Raw genomic sequence first — 23165 nt, 5'->3', positions numbered from 1 at the left:
TTAGTATATTATACGTTATCGTACAAAGGGACAAGAAAATATTCTGTTACTTTCAGTCGCAATTAAGCGAGACATCAATAATATTTTCTCGAATAAAGACTTAGAGAGATATTGTCGCAGGCAAATGAAGAAGTTTATGGCTAAATGTTGCAATAATATATGAATATTTATAACAGTATGATCTTTTTTCATTATGTTTATTGTAGAGAGATGCACGTGACTGTAAACTTCCTTTTAATTATCATTACTGTGAAGGAACGATTATCTTATAGCACTTCGTCGACTTCATTGCGAAGTATCGAAACCTGACCATGTCTCAACGTGAACTTCGTCAACTTGAGACTATAGATTAACCTGGTTTAATACTGCGAAATACTACTGCAAACATTTCAAAGGAGGCTTATCTACGAATTAAATCCTCATATCCTACAAGCTGATACTTCAGGTTCGTCCTCAATTTTTGATTTAATAAAAAGACCGTAGAAAAATTAAAAAGTAGAAGTTTTTAATATATTGTGACAATATATTTTAATATAACGACAATTATTATACTAAATTTAATACAGATATTGCTGTTACATAAATAGATACAAATTAAATATTACGTTTAACTTTGCAAACCTATAAATGCTATAGTAAACTGTATCTACTATTAAAGACAGTAGATTTTTGAGAGATAAGAATTGGTTTCTTTATAAAATGTTATAATTTTATCATTAACCGCATATTAAATATTATGTCACATAAAAATATTATAATACATTGTAAAAACACATTTTCTATGTTGATAAAGAAACTTTTATTTTTCCTAAATTCTATAATAAAAAGACATACCTTTGCAACAAATATTACTTTTATTTTGATATGATATTCTGATTTAACTATTAATTTTTTAATTTACAAGTGATAAACATTAATAATATATTATGCACCAAGGGGAGAAAGTAGCGTTTTTCCTCAAAAAAAGCTTTCGATCCGAGGTGCACACGATATTTTTCACAACACCTTTACGGAAATGTTCGACTTCCATGCTTAGAGAGGGGCGAAAGTGGCCAATTTCACGCCAGGGCTTACTTTACTCTCTAGAGAAGAAAATTGATACTTTCCACTTGGTATAGCGGGCGAAAAGTTGTTACGCGGAAAGTATCAATTTTCTTTTCTTATAACATAACAATAATAGTTACTATATATTTCAGAAATATATATTATTGTCTTTGTCATTTCTTATTGCATTCTTAATAACAGAAGGGCAATAGAATATGATTGATTTAAAACCTAAAAAGATATTTGAACAAAAATTATACAACACTACCTATTATTTTTTTAAATACTGATAAAATAAGCTATAATAAATTTATAGCACACATTATTCATAAATCTTACCGACATGAATGAAGGTAAAGATAAGTTGAAGTTTTTAAATAATGAAATTCTAAGATCCATATTGTTACTAGCCATTATTACCATCATGAATATACGTTTTACGGAAAAATTGAATTGATACCAGTCTTCGTGAAATGCTTTATCTGTCATGTCTGAAGTCTAAATTTGATACAAACAAAATAATACATTTTATAATTTTCAATTGTAGAATATGCTCAATTTAATAATTTATGACATTTATGTTCATAATTGGGCATATTTTTTACTGAAATAAAATATTTTTTTTTAACATTTCTAATTAAACACGGACTACGTTTACACATCGGCTTAGAATCTGGTTTAATAACTGCCTTACACTATCCAATCCAAAATTCTTCTTCTTTTGATTCTAACGATTATTTAAATATGTACCTATTTTGGTACTCTAAACATTACAGTTTTTGGATATTTTTAATATTAAGCGAAATATTGCAAGTTAAAGTTTGAATAATTTCTCAAATCAAGCACCCATAAATGTCTTCATATTCCGCAAATGAGAAAGGTATCGCTTTGAAGTACTATTTTGAAGCACTAACTATATTTACTAAACCATAGCAAATACAACAAAAGTTTATGTACATTTTTTATTCTACTCAGGCTTCTCTTTCACCTCCTTCTAGTTGGTTGACCTTACTTTTCGCTACTTCTGTTACACATATATATATGTATATATTAAAAGTTGTAATTTAAGTATCAAAAAAGGCTCATATCTAAATGATTATTATGATCAAAAGAAGAAAAATTTTTGATTGGATAGTGTATACACGGTAGTTAATTAAACCGGATTATAAGCCGCTATGTAAACATAGTCATGGTTAAAAAGATTATTAGCTATTTAACTTGCTCATAAATATAGCGAGTATAAGTCCATTTAACAAAAAAAAGAGAATTAAATTTTGTCATCAATTTAAAAATTATTCAGAAACTTTTACTTTTGAATAAATGTAATGAATAATGATATATATTAAAATAAATCTTACTGCTTCGGATAATTTCTGAAAACAATTACACAATATATAGAACTGCGTTATTGAGCCGGATCCGTACATAAAGACCATAGAACCTTCCAAGACAGACGCCGATATCTGAGGTTTGACAAACATCGCTGCTATAACTATAACTGATAGTAATTTGAAATAATTCAATAGGAGCAGTGCTTGTTACTTATATCTGTATAATTGCGAACGCATTTCTAAAGTAACTGATGTCATAAATTATTACTCACTCTACTCAACATGACACCAAGAAAGCAGAATCGAAAAACATTATTCACATACATAATGACGATATTTACAGATAGTAATTTCTTTACCATTAACATTATGCTGAAACAGAGAATGCATCTATATCCACAATATTATATAAAATGTTAGTACAGAGAGTATTAATGTATTGATATATTATAGAATGCCATATTACATTACTTGTAATAAAATAAAATTTTATATTAGTTACTTAAATGCACTTACTACACCATATTGTTGTGTTGCCGACATAAATCCTTTATCTCCTTCTCTATAGACGAATCTACCCTAAAATTACTTTCTAGAACATTGCAGTTATCTGCTTGTTGGCTACAATTTCGAAATGCCAATACAAACCTCGAACCAATGTATTGATACTGCGCCGTTATCAATGATATCAAATGCGTAATATAAACATCCACGCTGACCTTCTTTACAAAAATATATATATTGTTGATCAATATTATCATGGTACCGATCAGATAAATATCGACGGAAAATGGCTCCTTGGAATAAACGCCCGGTGCTTTAAAATCCGAGTAGTAAAATTGATTTTTTTCAAAAATCAACGGAAGCGACATGCAGAACCAGAAGGAAGTGGAAAACGTGCCGATCATTAAGTAAAATTTGAATGGAGTCTCCATAGGTTTTATATTCGTTATTATGATATTCCTCATGTTCTCGTCTCCAATGTTCAATGTATCATTCAGTTTTCCTATCAGTTGCTGTACTAGTGCTGTCTGCGAGAATATTCGCATGATTACGAAGTTTGCTTCTGCTATGACGATCAAGACAATTATTCCATCATTCATTGTTTTCTCTATCGGCACGAAGAAGCAACCGAGGATTAATGTGACTACGTAAAACAGTTCGAACAACCACACGCAAGCGCTGTATATCCTCCAGAATGTTGGAAACGACGAATTGTTGGTCATCGGTAGCAGATTGCCCGAAAGCAAGTTTAACCGAACGTTTAAGGGATTTACGCTTTGGAAGTCCATTGCTGCATTAACTCGGTATCGCGAGAACTTTATAACACGTAGAAATTGTTCTGTAAAGTAAAAAGTGTAATAATTGTGAGACGTTGAATGATCCATTCTATTTCTTATTTATGCATTTTTTTTCGCGTCCATGCATCAAATAAAACTCACTAAAAGTAGCCAGATTAAGACTTAATTCAGATTTCGTAATATTATTTTAATGTTACAAGAGGTATTTTACTTAAAATTATGAAAAAACTTAATTAGCAATAACAAGGAGCCTTCTAATCTTATGAACCTTTACTATTATATTTAATTAGCAATAATATTTCTATTTAAACTAAAGTTTTTTAAAGTAAAGAAAGATAGTTTTTAGTTACAGTTGTTTTTAATATACTGTCTTATAGATGAAATACCTTCAGTATACGTTAGGGAAATATGACAATTTACAGTGCGAGTATCTTATCCTTGTTTCACATTGATCCACACGCTCCTTTCTGTCTAGAAGTAGGTATGCGAAGTACTTCTGACGATGTTTGACGATAAAATTATACTAATGCGCACTTCGAACAATTTCGTAGTCCCCTTGTATTATTTCTATCATTTATCTATATATTATTCATCTTCACGTGACAGTATATTTGAAGCGGAAACAAGTTTCTTTCCTTGTAATCAGAGTTTGTCCTATAATTGGAGGGGTGCATGGCGGATATGATTATGAATTATCGATAATAACGTAGGGGTGTGCTGGGTAGCTGTTTATTTAGAAAGACGATATTTATGATATGTACGAAATATTGTATAGAAGTTTGTAAAGAAACATAAATGACGATATAAATGACAATTTATAGAGAATATAGGTCTCACTATATATATTCACTGTCGAACGCGACTATGATCTTACTTAGCAATTTTATTAATGCGCTATAAAGCGACTATTATCTTATGGTACATTGCCAGTCCAAGAATGCTCCGGAATCCTCACAGACTCACAAAATCTAAAATACGCACAGATGATCTTGCCTGACACGCGCAAAGTACTCCGACCAGTCTGTACAATATTTAACGATTCTATCGGTTGCAAACTGATCCTTAATGTAAGTTGTTATTTTTATTTAATTACTATTTGATGTTCTATCAGTGATAATTTTTAAGAAGTAGCTAAAGACGAGTATCAAAATTCTCTTTTTTGTTGTGTGGCAGGAAATTGAGATAGTAAGATTTCTCTCGACATTAACGCTTTACTCCTCGAAGAATTGTCGAAAACTTCACGCTTAATGTTAATTCTCAATCCTTGTGTCTGTATGTTTGTGTGGTTTAGTGTCTTAGGTGTTCGTTTAATTTCGCGCGTATTAGCAAGCGCTGTCGAGTTTCGGAGACGCGTGCGTGGAAAGATTTATAATATCGATCTCTATCAAGCAGAGAACCCAGCGAGGGGGAAACGGACCGCGTAGCAATCAGGAAGAAGGGAAGAGACATTTCCCTTCCGTCTGTTGAAGCGTGCGGTTGGCCTTCGAGGAGTTAATTGTAAATTTCGAGAAGCTTAATTGTAAATTTCGAGGAGTTTAATTGTAAATTAGTATATTTAAGTGGATTGTTTGTTGATGTCTCGGGAATTATCTCCAATTTGGACGGCGTCGGTCGCCGGAGAGCCTGTGCCAACAATTGTGGGAAATCCGTTAGTAAAATCGAACGTCCGTAAGTGAAATTTTATATTCTTTATCTCAACTTCTTGTAAATCTATTTTCCTTGGGTCCACCAATAAATTGCAAACACAAGTCTCATATTCATAAATAAACTTGTATTTTTCCTAAATATAAAGAGATATATCTTTGTAACTAGTATTATTCATATACCGAATTATAGTCTCTAATTTTTTAATTTTTATTTAAATAATAATTATTTTGCTTATAAATATTGCGATTGTGAGTAACGACTTGAAAAAAAAAAATTAATTTCTGTCATTAATTTAAAAATTATTAATAAACTTTCACTCTTGATCATGCTTAACGTTACACAATAAAATAAATCTTCTGCTTTTGAATCTTTGAAAACAAGCACACAATATATAGAACTGCATGACTGACCCGGATCCGTGCCGGATTATTACCATTAATTCTTCTATGAAAGACGCTGATATCTACAGTATCATAAACATCGTTGTTATACCCCATAACTGATCCAATAACATTATATATATTATATTTAAATAATCGTGCGAATGTATTTTTAAAGTGATGTTATAAGTCATTACTCTCGCAGTAGTCAACATGACACCAAGAAAGCAGAAACAAAAAATGTTATTCACGCATAATATGAAGGAGACATTTACAGCTAATTATTTCTTTAACATTAATGTTAGGCTAAAACACAATACATTTATATCCATTATATTACAAAAGGTAAATGAATATATCTACCTATATGTTGTGTTATAGAATTCCATATTATACACACATATTATAGAAAAAATGTGTGTATAATTCAAAATTTTTAGGCAATTTGCAATATTATTAATCAATTGTAGATAATGCACTTTTACTTTATATAGCTTCGATATGTTGCCGACATAAAATATTTTACCTCCTTCTCTGTAGAAGAATCTACTCTGGAATTATCTTCTGAACTACTGTTATCCCGCTGTTCATTGTTGCGAAATGTCGATACAAGTCTGAAAGTAATGTATTGATACTGCGCCGTTACCAATGATATCACGTGTGCTATATAGACATCGATTGACGCTGATTTTCTTGAAAAAAATATATAGATTAGTGGCCTCTGAATAATTCTTTGGTGCACAAAAGGCCGAATTTTTCAAATCCACATAATAGAATTCACAATTCAGTCTTTCACATGCAATTACGAAAACTGCTTCTGTCATGACGACTAACGCCGACGATATAACTCCATAGTTAAAAGCTTTAGCTTTCGGTACTAACTTTTGGTACTACAACCGGGGATTAATGTAACCTTATAAACCACGTGGAACAATCACACGAAGAAGCTGTATACCTTCCAATATATTGGAAATGAACAGAAATTGTAAAATAAAAAGCATAATAATTGAGGTTTCGATTGATTCTTTCTATTTCTTCTTATTTATGCAGTTTTATTCTGTCCATGAATTAAATAAAATTCAGTAAACGTGGACACATTAAGATTTAATTTATATAGATTTTGTAATATTATTTTATTTTAGTACTTGAAATTGTCAAAAAACTTATATTATTTAGTTAAATTTAATTAGCAATGCTTCTTCTTAAGCTAAAATTTCTTAAAATTCTTAAATTTCTTAAAATTTCTTAAAATTTAGAAAAACAATTTAATTTAATTTAACTAAAATTGTCCTTAATGTGCACATTTGTTTTATGAATGATCTACTTTCAGTACTATGTGTTAGAGGAACATGTACATGCAATTCATAAGTTTGTATACCTTATTTCTATTGATGCACACACACTCATTTCTGTCCATAAAAATATACTATGTATTTCTGTTGATATTTAAAAATTACTAGTACACCTTGAACAATTAAGTGGCCCCCTTGTATTATTTCTGTCTTTTATCCATATGTTAGTCATCGTCATGTGACGGCGTATTTAAAGCGGAAACAAGTTTCTTTCCTTGTAATTATCAGAGTTTGTCCTATAATTAGGAGGGGCGCGTCGCTGTTGAATTATCGGTAATAACGGTACATAGCGCTTTACTGGGTAACTAATAAATTAGAAATAAGAGTTGTCCACTATATACGTATGAATATAAAGGAATACGTATGAATGTAAGAAATGTCGCGATAATGAATGGCGATTTACAGAAAAAATGGAATAGAAATTTTCCTTTGTTCTTTAGGCAAAAGCGACTGTGCGTTTACTCGTATAATTATCATCATGTGCTATGAAGCGACGAGTATCTTATAATACATTAGTTAATTTAAGATTATCGATTTCCTCAAAGCCACAATTGTAAAATCCGCACAACGTGACGCCATGTCAATCTGTGCAATTTTCCACGATTCTTCGTCTGTCGTAAGCTGATTTTTATCTCGTAAATTGTTATTATAATTATTTAATTTACACTATTAGATGTTCTGTCAATGATAAATTCTCTTAGAAGTATTAAAGAAAAGCACTAATTATATAAGAAATTTCTCTTTTCATTAAAAAATGGCAATAATTAAAAATATATGGCCGCTGTTTTAAAATATGAGAATGTTACTGCAAACTTCAAGTTTTATATTGCTATAAATAATCAAAATTTTTATTTCTACACAATTATTTGTCACAGTGAAATCTACATTTTATACTAGTATTTGCTTACTGTTTATTTAAATTCTTAATCAATTGCTAAGCTAAATACATTGTACATTGTAATATTATTTTTACTGAAACAAAAATTATGTACTTTAAGATAACAAAAAGTAGCCCCACAAGCGTCATTTCTAATCATTATATTTTAATAAGAAGTATACTTACTGTATAAAATCTGTGCAACAACGCATTCCTTAAGTTCTTAATAGCAAAAGCGCGATTGAATATGACTGATTTAAAATCTAAAATATTATGCAAAAATTTGTAATAATATCTGTTACAGTATTAATAGAATACTAGATACGTTAATGAGACATGAAATGTACATAAAGCTCACCGCCATAAATGAAGATAAAGATAAATTGTACTTTCCAAACGTTGACAGTTTAATATCTAAATTATTAGACATTATCATAAACATAAATGTACGTTTTATGGACTTTCCATATTGGTACCATCCTTCGTGAAATGCATTATCCGTTATTTCAGCACTCTAAATTAGAAATAGAGAGAAAATTCTACATATCATAGAACATTATTAATTACAAACATTTATTAGTTTAATCTCATTTTGTATGTAACGTGTACATTATTTAGAAGTAGTGCAACAAAGCCTACCGCATCTAGTAACTGTTGCACACAATAACATAGTATATAAAGCTCCACAACTCCACCGACTGCGTACGGTATAAGCGATAATCCTTCCCACAAAGTTACTGACGGTATCTAAAATTTACCAAAAAATAGAGCGCATCGGTAATATACTATCCAAGTAAAACAGAAAATCGCAATGATATCAAAATGACATAAAAAATGATCTAAAAATCGTCATTTTGCCATCATTTTGACATTATTGTGACTTGCTGTTCTACCTGAGTAACTGATAAGATGCAGTAACATTATGCTGTCTTTAGATTTAGCACATATTCCAAGAGTATAAATTAGTATTAAACATTGTTACTAACTGAAATCATCATAATAGCAATACAGCAGAACCGAAAAACGTTTATTAAATATATTAAACTGATATTTAAAGACAGTAGTTTTCTTAGCATTACCATTATGCTGAAACAAAAAACACCACATACGATAATAAGATGCTATACTAAAAGATAAAATAACAATTACCATTGTATCATAAGATAATTATAATAATATATTTAAATTATACATATTGCAATCATTTTTGTATAATTTAGTAACACTTATTTATTTTTTAAATAAAATATCAAACATTATAAACCAACACAAATATTAAAAGCAGGTTTAATTAAAACTAAAGATTTTTGGTACTTATAACATTTTTGAGAAATTTAAAAAGTAATCTTACTGAATGATCGCATTATGATGCCGACATAAAGCTTTTATTTTTTCTTCTACGTAATAATTTATTTTTTCTTCTGCATTAAGATAACATTTCTTTATATTAAATTCGCTATGATCATCACTCTGAAGCAATCTATCTTGAAATATCATAGACAGTTTTAACGCGGTGTATTTATATTGTGCCGTTATCAGCAACATCACATTTATTACGTAGCTTTCCACGCCGACTTTCTTCGTAAAAATATACGCGCTGCTCATCAGCACGATGATACTTCCAAACACAAAGATACCGGTCGTGAATGGCTCTTTGGAGTAGACAACTGGCATCCTGTAATCTACGTAGAAAAAGAAATTTTTTTGAAAGGCCACTACAAACGGTGAACTACTCCACAGTACTATGGACGTCACGCCGGCCGACCAGTAAAACTTAAGGGGAATCTCCATCGATTTTATAGTCGTTGTCACTATACTCCTCATCATTTCGTCCTCCACGCTCAGAATGTCATTCAGTTTCTGAATTAATTGCTGCACCAGTCCTCTACATGCGTGAATTCGTATGATTGTAGATATCACTTCCATAGTAACCACAATACCGATTAGACCATCTTTCAGAGCCTTTTCTTTCGGCACAAAAATACACCCGGGGACTAACACGCATGTTTGCACTATTTCGAGCAGCCATACCAGAACGCTGTATATTTTCCAAAATATCGGAAACGACGAATTGTCGGCGGTCATTGGTAACAAATTGCCGGACACCAAGTTCAGCCGTACATTTAGCGGATTCACATTTTGGAAATCCATGTCATTAGTGTCACTGTTTCGTAACGAATTGTACTGGAACAGAAAATAGAAAAGTAGAATATGTAAAACAAAAGAGTCGAAAATGTTTGGTAGAACCGCGATTCTATTTATTTATGATTTAATTTACACTACGTATTTAGCTTCAAATATTGCCGCTAAAAATTTTTTATACTGTATTTATATGAAATGTACGAAAAATATAAATTTTAGCAAGTTGTCTGCAAATAAGACAATAATTTAATATAATAATAATAATAATAATAATAATAATAATAATAATAACAACAACAACAACAGTGTACTTAACTTAATAATATTTTGCTCAAAACTAATCTTTCTTTACAGCTATCGTCTGTTAGCAAGCATTATTGAAAAAGCACGTACACACTTCATAAAATCATCAGTGTGAGGAATAAACAGAGAATGTGCCGTTATATTTGTATTCGACTATGTTTCACTTACGCTTCTTTTTATGTCTACTGTACAATGTATGACATTTCCACCAGCATTGAAAGTTATTCGCAAAATACGAGTGATTTATTATTCCTCTTGAATTTCTATTTCTCTTTGTCCTTTGTGAATATATCATGGTGCCGTATGATGACAAGCTACGATCTCTCAGCGCAAGAATGTCCAAGAGTATTCTAATGTAATTATTATCTATAATTTCACAAACTACTTGATGATACTTACTACTGCTACATATTGAGACTCAGAAAGGGTCTTCTTATACTACTATCATAAGAAATGATATTATAGTTTATGAATAATTGCTACGATTCCCTAAAGGAAAAGGCTTATTTATTTTTGATAAACATAGAGCTAAAAGCAACCGTGAAATTCCTTGTAATTAGCACTAAACCATTATCTTATTGCTCATTATTGATCAGTGCTATGCGCCGCAAAGTCCAGAAAAGTCACAGTACCTATTTGACAGTATCTTACTCGTATGTCATCGACAAGAAATTGTGATGTATCTGATATAGGCCAATTTCAAGTGCTGGAGAAATGCTAATTTTGATTTATAAACTATTTTGCAGCAATTTTACGGATATTCACAGACTGAACAGTAAATTAATTTTCTTTTATTATAGTGTATTTCTCATTTGCACTAAACAACAAATCTATTTTAATAAATATGTTAAAATAATAATGTCTTTACTTAACTTAAATATGTCATTAAAAATATTTGTTGCAAAAAGTGTTGGAAAAGCAAAATTCACACAAAAATATTATCATTAGGCGATCAAGATCCAGTCCGACTGAAGGTAACACTACTTAATTGAAAAATATTTTTAATAAAGTTTGCTATACTACTTTAGAATTACTTGTTTGTTTTAAATTGTAATAAAATAAAAATATAAATTATATTAAATCTTAGGCATTAGTATGTTATCATAAATTAATAATTTAACATAAATGTTTGCTCCTTACAGTTGCTATTTTAGTCTACCTTTTTATTTTGCAGAAGATTTAAAAATTATAACAGTAAATAGCAATGTATAAATTTTTATTGATTTATAGAACATAAAGATATTGGAATATTATCGTTATATTATTTATCAAATATTTTTATTATTATTGTTTTGCTTTATTGTTAACAATCCATAAAACGCTTTTTTCATACTTTTTTCATTATATTTCATTCTTTCCACTGTTTTTTTCTCTTTTTTATTTAAAAATTTTCATATTTCTTCTGTTCCATTCCTCAAATTTCTTAACTATTTCTTCTCTATTTCTTTTCCTTTTTCTCTCCCTGCTTCTGTTCTTACAATTCCTTCAGCTTAATTTCTCCTTTCTTCCGTGTATTTTTCTCTTCTTTCTTTACCTTTCTTCCATTTCTGATAAATCTTTTGTACTTTTATTTTAATAACTTTACGTTTTATATTTGTTATAAATAATAAGTATTTTTATTTCTACTAAATTCTCTATTACAGTGATATCTACATTTTATACTAATTTTTCTTATTGTTAATTTAAATTTTTAATAAATTTCTAAGCTTAACGTTATACCGTGCACTGTAATATTATTTTTACTGAAACAAAAATTATGTACTTTAGAATAACATAAAGTAGTTTTACAAGTTTGTTTCTTAACTCTCTTATTTTGTTTATATATATATAATAAAAAGTATACTTACTCTGTAAAATCTATACAACAACACATTATTAAGTAGTTTTTAATAGCAAAAGCGCGATTGAATATGACTGATTTAAAATCTAAAATATTATATAAAAATTTTTAATAATATCTTAAAGTATTAAAAGAATACTAATATAAAATAGAATGGAATGTACATCAGACTCACCGCTATAAATGAAGATAAAGATAAATTGTACTTTCCAAACGTTGACAGTTTAATATCTAAATTATTAGACATTATCATAAACATAAATGTACGTTTTATGGACCTTCCATATAGGTACCATCCTTCGTGAAATGCATTATCCGTTATTTCAGTACTCTAAATTGGAAATAGAGAGAAAATGATATATATCATAGAACATTTTTATTAATTACAAACGTTTCTCGGTTTAATCCTTTTTTACATGTAACGTGTATACTATTTAGAAGTATTAATTGCAACAAAGCCTACCGCATCTAATAACCGTTGCACACAATAACAAAGGATGTAGAGCTGCACGACCCCACCGATTGCGTACATAATATGCAAGAATACTTCCCACAAAGTTACGGATGGTATCTAAAATTTACTAAAATATAGAACGCATCGATAATATATGTTAACTGATAAAATGCAATAACATTATGCTGTCTTTTATAGATTTAGCAAATATATTCTTAGAATAATTGGTATTAGAGATTGTTACTCACTGAAATCAGCATGATAGCAATCCCGCAGAATCGAAAAACGCTTATTACATATATTAAACTGATATTTAAAGACAATAGTTTTCTTAGCATTATCATTATGCTGAAACAAGAAACACCACATATGACAATATGATGTTACAGTAAAGGATAAAATAATAATAATAATCATTATATTAAAGAATAATTATAACAACAAATTTAAATTACATATTGCAATAAAATATTTAAGAAATGTAACTTCTTGTATAATTTAGTAAAAACTATGTTTTAAATAAAGTATCAAAGTATTATGTAATGATATTATATAATAAATCAAACAAATATTGAAAACTGATTTAATTCAGATTAAAAGTTTTTCATACTTATAACATTTTTGAGAATTAATAAAAAATAAACTTACTGAATGATCATATTATGATGCTGACATAAGGCTTTCATTTCTTTTTCTGCGTAATAATCTGCATTAGGATAACATTCTTTTGTATTAGATTCGCTACGATCATCACTTTGAAGAAATCTATTTTGAAATATCATTGATAGTTTTAACGCGGTGTATTTATATTGTGCCGTTATCAGTAACATCACATTTATTATGTAGCTATCCGCGCTGACTTTCTTTGTAAAAATATACGCGCTGCTCACGAGCACGATGACACTTCCTAACACAAAGATACCGGTCGTGAATGGCTCTTTCGAGTAGACAACTGGCATCCTGTAATCTACATAGAAAAAGGAATTTTTTTGAAAGGCCACTACAAACGGTGAACTACTCCACAGTACTATGGACAGCACGCCGGCCGACCAGTAAAACTTAAGGGGAATCTCCATCGATTTTATGGTCGTTGTCACTATACTCCTCATCATTTCGTCCTCCACGCGCATAATGTCATTAAGTTTTTGAATTAATTGTTTCACCAATCCTCTACATGTGTGAATTCTTATGATTACTGATATCACTTCCATAGTAATCACAAGAGCTACCAGACCGTCTTTTAGAACCTTCTCTATTGGCACAAAAATAAACCCAGGGACTAACCCGCATAATTGCACTATTTCGAGAAACCATACCAGAACGCTGTATATCTTCCAAAATATCGGAAACGACGAATCGTCGGCGGTCATTGGTAATAAATTACCTGACACCAAGTTCAGCCGAACATTTAGCGGATTCACGTTTCGGAAATCCATGTTCTTGATATGTCGTTGTTTCGTAACAAATTGTTCTGGAACAGTGAATATAGCGTGTGTAAAATGAGAGAGTCGATAATGTTTAATGGAGCAGTTTTATTTATTTATCATTTAATTTATACCACTACGTATTTATATATATTGCTTTAAATATTACAGCTTATAAAATTGTAAAGTGCCATACTTATATTAAATGCACTATAAGTTTTAGCAAGTTGTCTGCAAATAAGTCAGTAATTTAAGAAATTGTAGTAATAATATCAATATACTTAACTTAATGATGTTTTGCTCGAAGCTTAATGTTTCTTTATAGCTATCGTCTGTCAGCAAACATTATTGAAAAAGCATGTTCACATTTCATAAAATCATCAATGGATGAAAAGAGAATGTGCCGTTGGACTTGTATTTATCTTTGCTGACATACGCTCTATTTTGTGTCTGAAAGACACATGTGGCATTTCTACCATAATTATAAGTCACTCATATAATTTGAGTAATTTATTATTCCTTTTGAATTTCTGTTTCTCTTTGTTTTTCATGAATATATCGTGGTGTCATCCAATGGTAAAATACAATTTTTCACTGCAAGAATGTCTCCAAGAATATTCTAAAGTAATTATTATCTATAATTTCGCTAATTACTTGATGATGCTACTACTACTACTACTACTACTACTACTACATATCGATTCAGAAAGAGACTTCTTGTACTACTATCATAGATAATGAAATAGTTTACAAATGTTTGATACGATATCCGAAAGCAGTTTCTTTCATTTCAATATAGAGCTGAAAGCAACCGTGAAATTCCTTGTAATTAGCGCTAGGCCATGCGGTAGTCATTATCTTATTACTCGTTATTGATCATTGCTGCGCTGCAATGTCCAGGAAAGTCACAGTATTCGACAGTATTTTACTCGTATATCATCGATGAAAAATTGTGATATATCTGATATACTATATAATTTGAAGTAGAAATATTAATTTTATTTTATAAGTTATTTTGCCCTGCAATTTTTTATGGATGTTCACAGTCTAAACAGTAAATTGATTTTTTTATTATAGTGCATTGTCTTGCTGTACTACACATCAAATCAGTTTTGGTATGTAAAAATTATATTGAGTAATTTAGATACATATTATTAAAAAATTATTTGAAAAAAGTATACAAAATTTACATAAAAATATTATTAAAGCTTCCAAGATCCAATCTGATCGAACGTGGCACTTCTCTCTAATTAAAAAATACTTTTAATAAAATTTATTGTTACAAATTTAAAATTACTTGTTTGTTTGTAATCAAATTAGAATATAAATTGTATTACATTTTAGGCATTTGCACGTTACCATGAATGTTTGCCTACAATTTGTTAATTTTTTCTTTAAAAATTTTAAGAACTATAACAGTAATTAACTTATAACAGCAATTAGTAATGTGTAAATTTTTGTTGATTTAAAGTGAGAATATTATTATACTATATTTTTACATATTATAATCACCTTATTTGTCAAATATCTTTTTTATTATTTTTTCTACTTTATTGTTAAATATTTAAAAATCTAATGATTGCTACAATACCTAGGCAATAAATTAAAAAATTGGAGAAAGCAGTTATATAATTTGTGTTTATATATGTAAACAATCTAGTAGGTATATATATAGTAGGTATATATTATATAATATTGTGTAATATGTAGTAGGTATAGTATTGATATTAACATTCTGTCTGTATTAGTTATTGATTTATTTTTTTCAACATGTAGCATCAATAACATTGATTACGTAAAGGTACATTTAAGCTGTAATCAATTTCAGGTATTTTGTCATGAATTGTCGCTACTTTATTATTTTAGGTGCTATTATCGTTATGTATATTGTATAGGAATCAATTACAAATTGTAATACAATTACTGGTATTTTTGTTTAATCATTTTGGGTACTTTTTTCACTAAAACACGTTAACTTTACCAAACGTATATAAGTTGCTATCATAAAATGATTTATTTTCGTTTTTAGATTGGAAGTAACAATTATAACTACTATAGGCAAGACGTCTTCTTCGTCATTTTTTTTATTTCATTTTTAAAAACAGAAGGGCGATTGAGTAAGATTGATTTAAAATCTGAAAGAAAATTTGGAGAATGTTAAATTTTTTAAAAATATGACAGTATTACTGCGCATAAGGAAATAGGAAATGTACAAAATCTTACCATCATAAATGAAGGTAAGGAGAGATTAAACTTTTCAAATGTCGCAATTCTGCATTCTAAATTGTTAGCCATGATTATCAAGATAAATGTACGTTTTATCGATGGGTGAAGCTGATTCCAGTTTTCGTGAAACGCCTTATCTGTCATTTCCGTACTCTACATTCTCATAATGAAGCAATATACAACAAAAAATAATATAATTATATTATTATTACGTATCAGACACAGTTTGTAATTCACAAAACTATAATGTGTGTCTAGTTTTATTAAATCAATACTTGATATTATTGTTATGCGTCATTAAAGCGAAAGGAGCAATTTATGTTTATATACTATTATAAAAAGTAAATTTCGTAATAAATCAATTAATTTTATAACAGTTATAAATTAATAACAAAATAATATAAACAATAAATTACAAAAAAATTACCGCGTCTAATAATTGCTGCACACAGGAGCACAAAATATAAAGTTGCACTACTGCACCTGACGCGTACATGACAATCGAGATCGCTTCCCCAAACGTTGCTGATGTTATCTTAAATTATAAAAAGATATATTAGTTATTATATCACAATTAATAATAATTTCTGCTATAATTCAATAGTTATTTACATATCTTTTTATCCGATATTTCTATAAGAGGGGAAGGAAGAGCAATTAATAATAAGAACATCTTATTACTCACGCTGCTCAGCATGATACCAATAAAGCAGAATCTAAAGACGCTGTTTACGTATATTAAACTAAAGTTTAAAGACAGCAGTTCTTTTAGCAATGAAGAAATGCTGAAAAAAGCATAATATACTTGTATTCGTAAGACAAAATCACGTACTGAAAATCATATAGATTTAAATATAAGTTTCATACAGAGGGAAATATTATTCAAGCAAATAACTTAATAGGTACTAATTTGCCGTATGTTAATTAATCATGTTATTTATATTCTAAGTACAAAAATTGCTAGACAGTTATCGTACTGACTAAATTCTGAAATACTTACTGTACCACATCATTGTGATGTCGACACAGTGCTCTTATTTCCTCTTCTTTTCTTCGATTTATTCCAGGAGAATGTTTCTTTAGAGATTCATCAACTTCATCTTCTTCTTGAAATATCACCGCGATTTTCAGCGCGATATATCTATATTGCGCGGTTATCATCAGAACCAAATGCACCATGTACACATCCACGCCGACTTTCTTTAAAAACGTATATATCGCGCTGATTAGCAGGAACAGGTTTCCTAGGATAAAGATTTTGAGCGAGAATGGCTGTTTGGAGAAAGCAGCGGGTATTCTGTAATCCTCGTAACGAAACAGATTCTTCTCGAATACCAATACGAACGGTAGCGAGCTCCACGCTACTATCGACGCCACGCCAGCGGACCAGTAGAAGTTGAGCGGGGTCCTCACTGGCTTCAAAGTCGTCGTCACGACGTTCTTCATAGTTTCGTCGGCGGTGCGCAGAATCTCGTTCAGCTTTTGAATTAATGGGCACACCAGGTCCTTACGGGCGTGAATTCGCACGATCATGAAGGACATTTCTGTAAAGACTACGAAGCAGATCATGCCGTCTGTCAAAACCTTCTCTATCGGCACGTAGATGCACCCGGGCACCATCACGATCGGTATAAAGATCTGGCTCAGCCACACAAAAACGCTGTATATCTTCCAGAAGAATGAAAAGGACGTCTCGCGGTTGATCATCGGTAGCAGGTTGCCCGAGACCATGTTCAGCCGAACATTTAGGGGATTCACGTTTTGGAAATCCATGCTTGCAACGTTGTCAATTGGAATTGTGTGATATCCTCCGTGTCTTAACCCCTTTGCACAATGCCAGGCAATAGGAACAGGGAAGAGAAATCAGAAATCATGTATAAATGCAGAATAAAGAATGACACAGACAATAGACACAGAGTTTCCGTCACGTTAAAAATTCTGTGTCTATTGCCTGTTGCCAACCAATCATAGCATTCAAATTTTTTAGGTTGTAATTAACGATTTTTTGGTTATTTCCTGTTCCTATTGCCTGTTGCCTGACATTGTGCAAGGGGCTTTATATTCACTTTGTTTCACGTGTGTCTCTCTATGGCTGCGATCCACTTGACGCTACAAATGCTTCGAAGCATTCTTCTTCTCTTTTCTTTCAATGAGGAAGGAAGGAGAAGAAGAACGCTCCAAAGCATTTGTAGCGTTAAGTGAACCGCATTCTATGTCGCGCGCATGTCTCCTTTCCTTTCATGAAAATTATGCGCGAGGCTTTTCTATCGGAATTCAGAAATAACTCGCGGAACATCGTCGATTTTCGTTTTATTATTCCTTTTGAATTTCTATTCGATACCTGGGTTTGTATTAATTAAAATAATAGACGTTGTCATATGACAAGCAATGGTACTCTGTCCTTTTCGTTCTATGGTTAGTATATGTCGGTAGTTCAATGTTGTCTCGATAAGGGAGCAGTTTCTGAATAAATAACGATTTGGCGAAGTTATCTTTCAGCCTCTGCTATATGTGAAGAAATGAAGTTTATAAATAAATGCTGCGATGTCTCTCAAGAAATAAAGACACTCAATGTACAGGACTACAATCTTTATTACATCTATCACAGGGACATCTGTATATATGGCTTTCTTGTAAGTGATAATTAGTAGCCTTTTGTCCGTTTTCTACACAGCAATAATTATCTTATAGTACTTTCTTAATTGCGCGTACGACTCTACCGCAGGATTGCAAGTTGCGAAGAGATCGCAGTACCTAATGTTGTTTGACGCGTACTTCATCGTGAAACGACGAAATAATTTTCTGAGTTAAATTGGTATCGAATATGTTAATAATGTTCTACACAAGGGGATGCTGAAGTGACGGCCGAACTTCGACGGGATAGCGCCATCATTTGAGAATCTAAACGGAACTAAAAACTAAATAGTTATAAAGGCTCACAAGATTAGAAACCAATTGAAGAAAATGGAGCGTTGAGCCGTAATAAGATGTTGGTGTTCATATATTCTATTTTTACGTAAAGAAGTAACGTAAAACAATGTACAATAATTTACATATACATATATTCCAACTTAATAGACTGCGCGCCGATTATTTGTCGGACTTGAAACAACAGCTATCTTTGAAACATTAATAAATACCCTTCCCTCCCCGGAATTAAATCGACGCGATTTAATTATTTAAAAAACTGTAAAGAATTTATTGCGAAAAATATTACCTCATGGAACCTTCCTCATTCCGTGAAGTGCGTCGTACCAATTCGACTACCGAGGCATGTGGTAATATTTATCGCAATAACCGGTTAATAATAACAAATTTGAAGAAATGCATGTTTAAGCCCGCGTATAAATATAATAATAAAAACTCACAAGATTAGAAATCAATCGAAGAAAATGGATAGTCAAAACGCGTTCGACAATATTCGACAATATCCGTGCCAAATGTCATGAAAAGTTTATCAACTATTATACATCTTGCCGCTGCGGCAAAATCAACAAATTTTGATTTTGCCGCAGATTGACGCAGGCGACTTGCGGTAGCCTTCTGACTGATCTATGTACTCTGATGCCGCACAACGTTGCCGCAGCTCAACGCGTCTATGGAGTCTTTGCTTAACACTTTTTACGTGCGTCAGTGACGCACAATGAAGTACAAGAGACATTCAGTCATAACTGTCATAAGTCATAACACTCGTAATCTCTCGACGATCCACATGCTATCGCATGCTATTGATGTGTCCGGCAACACTGCGACTGCGGCACGTGGCGCGCCGAGTGAGCGAAAGAAAATATATTGTTTCCTCCTTCTCGCTCTGATTGACAGCTGATATTGGCTGATATGATCGAGGCTGCTACAGTGTGGGTGTAGAGCATACAAGAAAAGAGCCATGTACATACATGTACGCTCGGCGTTGGAGCAGTAGAAGTGCGCAACATACAATCGGCTGCCTCTTTCTCTTCCGAGCTTTAGCTATAGCTAATGCCTCGAGAATCGCATACATTAGCACTTTGGCTCCTCTATTACATGTCGCACGTCCCTTCCAGCGTGTATCCCTAGGCGCGAGTCACTATTGTGTCTCTTATTTGTTTTTCAATTAAAAATTGATATTACTACAAATAAAAAAAATTATTAGTAAAAATTACAAATTAAATTAAACATAGGGAAGACCGGCGGGGCGAAGTCGTCATTATTTTTTCAGTGCCGATTTTTAACAACAAAACAAATAATTTTAGTAAAATTTGTAATATCTAGTAGGTATAGTATTGATATTAACATTCTGTCTGTATTAGTTATTGATTTATTTCTCTCAACATGTAGCATCAATAACATTGATTACGTAGAGGTACATTTAAGCTGTAATTAATTTCAGATATTTTGTCATGAATTGTCGCTACTTTATTATTTTAAGTGCTATTATCGTTGTATATTGTATAGGAATCAATTACAAATTGTAATACAATTACTGGCATTTTTGTTTCATCATTTTAGGTACTTTTTTCACTAAAACACGTTAACTTTACCAAACGTAAATAAGTTGCTCTCATAAAATGATTTATTTTCGTTATTAGATTGGAAGTAACAATTATAACTACTATAGGCAAAACGTCTTCTTCGTCATTTTTTTACTTCATTTTTAAAAACAGAAGGGCAATTGAATACGATTGATTTAAAATCTGAAAAAAAATTTGGAGAATGTTAGATTTTTTAAAAATATGACAGTATTGCTGTGCATAAGAAAATAAGAAATGTACAAAATCTTACCATCATAAATGAAGGTAAGGAGAGATTAAACTTTTCAAATGTCGCAATTCTGCATTCTAAATTGTTAGCCATGATTATCAAGATAAATGTACGTTTTATCGATGGGTGAAGCTGATTCCAGTTTTCGTGAAACGCCTTATCCGTCATTTCCGTACTCTACATTCTCATAATAAAGCAATATACAACAAAAAATAATATGATTATATTATTATTATTACGTATCAGACACAGTTCGTAATTCACAAAACTATAATGTGTATCTAGTTTTTTTAAATCAATACTTTATATTATTGTTATGCATCACTAAAGTGAAAGAAAAGAGCAGTTTATGTTTATATATTATTATAAAAAGTAAATTTTTCGTATCAAATCAATCGATTTTATAACAGTTATGAGTTAAAAACAAAATAATATAAACAATAAATTACGAAAAACATACCGCGTCTAATAATTGCTGCACACAGGAGCACAAAATATAAAGTTGCACTACTGCACCTGACGCGTACATGACAATCGAGATCGCTTCCCAAAATGTTGCTGATGTTATCTTAAATTTTAAAAAAATATATTAGTTAATATATCACAATTAATAATAATCTCTGCTATAATTCAATAGTTATTTACATATCTTTTTATCCAATATTTCTATAAGAAGAGAGAGAGAGGGGAAGGAAGAGCAATTAATAATAAGGAATTCTTATTACTCACGCTGCTTAGCATGATACCAATAAAGCAAAATCTAAAGACGCTGTTTACATATATTAAACTAAAGTTTAAAGACAGCAGTTCTTTTAGCAATGAAGTTATGCTGGAAAAAAGCATAATATACTCGTATTTGTAAGACAAAATCACGTAGATTTAAATATAAGTTTTTAAATATAAGTTTCATACAAAGGGAAATATTATTCAAGCAATCAAGCAAATAACTTAATAGGTACTAATTTGCCGTATGTTAATTAATCATGTTATTTATATTCTAAGTACACAAATTGCTAGACGTCAGTTATGGTACTAATTAAATTCTGAAATACTTACTGTACCACATCATTGTGATGTCGACACAGTGCTCTTATTTCCTTTTCTTTTCTTCGATTTATTCCAGGAGAATGTTTCTTTGGAGATTCATCACCTTCATCTTCTTCTTGAAATATCACCGCAATTTTCAGCGCGATGTATCTATACTGCGCGGTTATCATCAGAACCAAATGCACCATGTACACATCCACGCCGACTTTCTTTAAAAACATATATATCGCGCTGATCAGCAGAAACAGGTTTCCTAGGATGAAGATTCTGAGCGAGAATGGCTGTTTGGAGAAAGCAGCGGGTATTCTGTAATCCTCGTAACGAAACAGATTTTTCTCGAATACCAATACGAACGGTATCGAGCTCCAGGCTACTATCGACGCCACGCCGGCGGACCAGTAGAAGTTGAGCGGGGTCCTCACCGGCTCCAAAGTCGCCGTCACGACGTTCTTCATAGTTTCGTCGGCGGTGCGCAGAATCTCGTTCAGCTTCTGAATTAATTGGTACACCAGGTCCTTACGGGCGTGAATTCGCACGATCATGAAGAACATTTCTATAAAGACTACGAAGCAGATCATGCCGTCTTTCAGAGCCTTCTCTATCGGCACGTACATGCACCCGGGCACCATCACGATCGCTATAACGAATTGGAACAGCCACACGAAGACGCTGTATATCTTCCAGAAGAATGAAAAGGACGTCTCGCGGTTGATCATCGGTAGCAGGTTGCCCGAGATCACGTTCAGCCGAACATTTAGGGGATTCACGTTTTGGAAATCCATGCTCGCAACGTCGTCAGTTGGAATTGTGTGATACCCTCCGTGTCTTAATATTCACTTTCACGTTTCACGTGTGTCTCTCTATGTCGCGCGCATGTCTCCTTCCTTTCATGAAAATTATGCGCACGACATTTCTATCGGAATTCAGAAATAACTCGCGAAATTATCGTCGATTTTCGTCGTTTCATTATTCCTTTTGAATTTCTGTTCGATACCTGAGTTTGTATTAAAATAATAGACGTCGTCATATGACAAGCAATGGAACTCTGTCCTTTTCG

General features: G+C 31.4%; 4 protein-coding genes across 11 annotated transcripts; all 4 read right to left on the bottom strand.

The window, feature by feature from the left end:
• Positions 1 to 1171: 1171 nt before the first annotated feature.
• Positions 1172 to 10680, bottom strand: LOC112457352 (odorant receptor 67a-like). Of its 4 annotated transcripts, none has more exons than XM_025020346.1 (7): positions 10546 to 10680; positions 9284 to 10116; positions 8919 to 9018; positions 8572 to 8679; positions 8291 to 8446; positions 8119 to 8195; positions 3646 to 3717 (listed from the first exon to the last, which is right to left on the bottom strand). In XM_025020346.1, exons 2-6 carry the CDS (start codon positions 10081 to 10083, stop codon positions 8148 to 8150), a joined length of 1212 nt encoding a protein of 403 aa, XP_024876114.1. In that variant the 5' UTR covers positions 10084 to 10116; positions 10546 to 10680; the 3' UTR covers positions 3646 to 3717; positions 8119 to 8147. The 4 variants fall into 4 exon arrangements, with proteins under 4 accessions (XP_024876116.1, XP_024876115.1, XP_024876114.1 ...); XM_025020342.1 differs by lacking the exon at positions 3646 to 3717 and adding an exon at positions 7921 to 8027; XM_025020348.1 differs by lacking the exons at positions 8291 to 8446; positions 8572 to 8679; positions 8919 to 9018; positions 9284 to 10116; positions 10546 to 10680 and adding exons at positions 1172 to 1275; positions 1384 to 1542; positions 2403 to 2507; positions 2648 to 2747 and having other exon boundaries at positions 2892 to 3717; positions 8119 to 8179.
• A 1402-nt stretch (positions 10681 to 12082) lies between these two features.
• On the bottom strand, positions 12083 to 14470 carry LOC112457354 (odorant receptor 85c-like). Of its 4 annotated transcripts, none has more exons than XM_025020350.1 (7): positions 14382 to 14470; positions 13320 to 14142; positions 12920 to 13019; positions 12681 to 12788; positions 12393 to 12548; positions 12225 to 12303; positions 12083 to 12119 (listed from the first exon to the last, which is right to left on the bottom strand). In XM_025020350.1, the coding sequence occupies exons 2-6, from the start codon at positions 14105 to 14107 to the stop codon at positions 12253 to 12255; spliced, it is 1203 nt and encodes a 400-aa protein (XP_024876118.1). In that variant the 5' UTR covers positions 14108 to 14142; positions 14382 to 14470; the 3' UTR covers positions 12083 to 12119; positions 12225 to 12252. The 4 variants fall into 4 exon arrangements, with proteins under 4 accessions (XP_024876118.1, XP_024876120.1, XP_024876121.1 ...); XM_025020352.1 differs by having other exon boundaries at positions 13320 to 13841; positions 13956 to 14453; XM_025020353.1 differs by having other exon boundaries at positions 13320 to 13638; positions 14056 to 14453.
• Positions 14471 to 15866: 1396 nt separating this feature from the next.
• On the bottom strand, positions 15867 to 18781 carry LOC112457358 (odorant receptor 67a-like). 2 transcript variants are annotated; one of them, XM_025020357.1, is made up of 6 exons: positions 18663 to 18781; positions 17322 to 18145; positions 17007 to 17106; positions 16749 to 16856; positions 16319 to 16474; positions 15867 to 16230 (listed from the first exon to the last, which is right to left on the bottom strand). In XM_025020357.1, exons 2-6 carry the CDS (start codon positions 18092 to 18094, stop codon positions 16180 to 16182), a joined length of 1188 nt encoding a protein of 395 aa, XP_024876125.1. In that variant the 5' UTR covers positions 18095 to 18145; positions 18663 to 18781; the 3' UTR covers positions 15867 to 16179. The 2 variants fall into 2 exon arrangements, with proteins under 2 accessions (XP_024876125.1, XP_024876127.1); XM_025020359.1 differs by having other exon boundaries at positions 17322 to 18095.
• Positions 18782 to 20706: 1925 nt separating this feature from the next.
• Positions 20707 to 23106, bottom strand: LOC112457360 (odorant receptor 4-like). Its single transcript, XM_025020361.1, has 5 exons — positions 22118 to 23106; positions 21791 to 21890; positions 21522 to 21629; positions 21083 to 21238; positions 20707 to 20994 (listed from the first exon to the last, which is right to left on the bottom strand). Exons 1-5 carry the CDS (start codon positions 22888 to 22890, stop codon positions 20944 to 20946), a joined length of 1188 nt encoding a protein of 395 aa, XP_024876129.1. The 5' UTR covers positions 22891 to 23106; the 3' UTR covers positions 20707 to 20943.
• Between the last annotated feature and the right edge of the window lie 59 nt (positions 23107 to 23165).

This window comes from Temnothorax curvispinosus, unplaced genomic scaffold, assembly GCF_003070985.1.
Source record: "Temnothorax curvispinosus isolate PA1 unplaced genomic scaffold, ASM307098v1 QBEX01007734.1, whole genome shotgun sequence".
Taxonomy (NCBI): Eukaryota; Metazoa; Arthropoda; class Insecta; order Hymenoptera; family Formicidae; genus Temnothorax; species Temnothorax curvispinosus.
This window is presented reverse-complemented; position numbering and strand designations above follow the sequence as displayed.

Bases quoted from the DNA above. Each gene is read 5' to 3' on its own strand.
- LOC112457358 (XM_025020357.1), bottom strand. From the start codon at position 18,094: ATGGATTTCCAAAACGTGAATCCCCTAAATGTTCGGCTGAACATGGTC. The intron at 16,857-17,006 runs GTGAGTAATAAG...TTATAATTTAAG, and splicing joins TTGGTATCATGCTGAGCAGC to ATAACATCAGCAACGTTTGG. The intron at 16,231-16,318 runs GTAAGATTTTGT...ATTTTCTTTCAG, and splicing joins CCTTACCTTCATTTATGATG to ATTTTAAATCAATCTTACTC.
- LOC112457354 (XM_025020350.1), bottom strand. From the start codon at position 14,107: ATGGATTTCCGAAACGTGAATCCGCTAAATGTTCGGCTGAACTTGGTG. The intron at 12,789-12,919 runs GTGAGTAACAAT...AGTAAATTTTAG, and splicing joins TTGCTATCATGCTGATTTCA to ATACCATCCGTAACTTTGTG. The intron at 12,304-12,392 runs GTGAGTCTGATG...ATAATATTTTAG, and splicing joins CTTTATCTTCATTTATAGCG to ATTTTAAATCAGTCATATTC.
- LOC112457352 (XM_025020346.1), bottom strand. From the start codon at position 10,083: ATGGATTTCCAAAATGTGAATCCGCTAAATGTACGGCTGAACTTGGTG. The intron at 8,680-8,918 runs GTTAGTAACAAT...GGTAAATTTTAG, and splicing joins TTGCTATTATGATGATTTCA to ATACCGTCAGTAACTTTGTG. The intron at 8,196-8,290 runs GTGAGCTTTATG...ATAATATTTTAG, and splicing joins CTTTATCTTCATTTATGGCG to ATTTTAAATCAGTCATATTC.
- LOC112457360 (XM_025020361.1), bottom strand. From the start codon at position 22,890: ATGGATTTCCAAAACGTGAATCCCCTAAATGTTCGGCTGAACGTGATC. The intron at 21,630-21,790 runs GTGAGTAATAAG...TTAAAATTTAAG, and splicing joins TTGGTATCATGCTAAGCAGC to ATAACATCAGCAACATTTTG. The intron at 21,239-21,521 runs GTATGTTTTTCG...ATGAGAATGTAG, and splicing joins TGCAGCAATTATTAGACGCG to AGTACGGAAATGACGGATAA.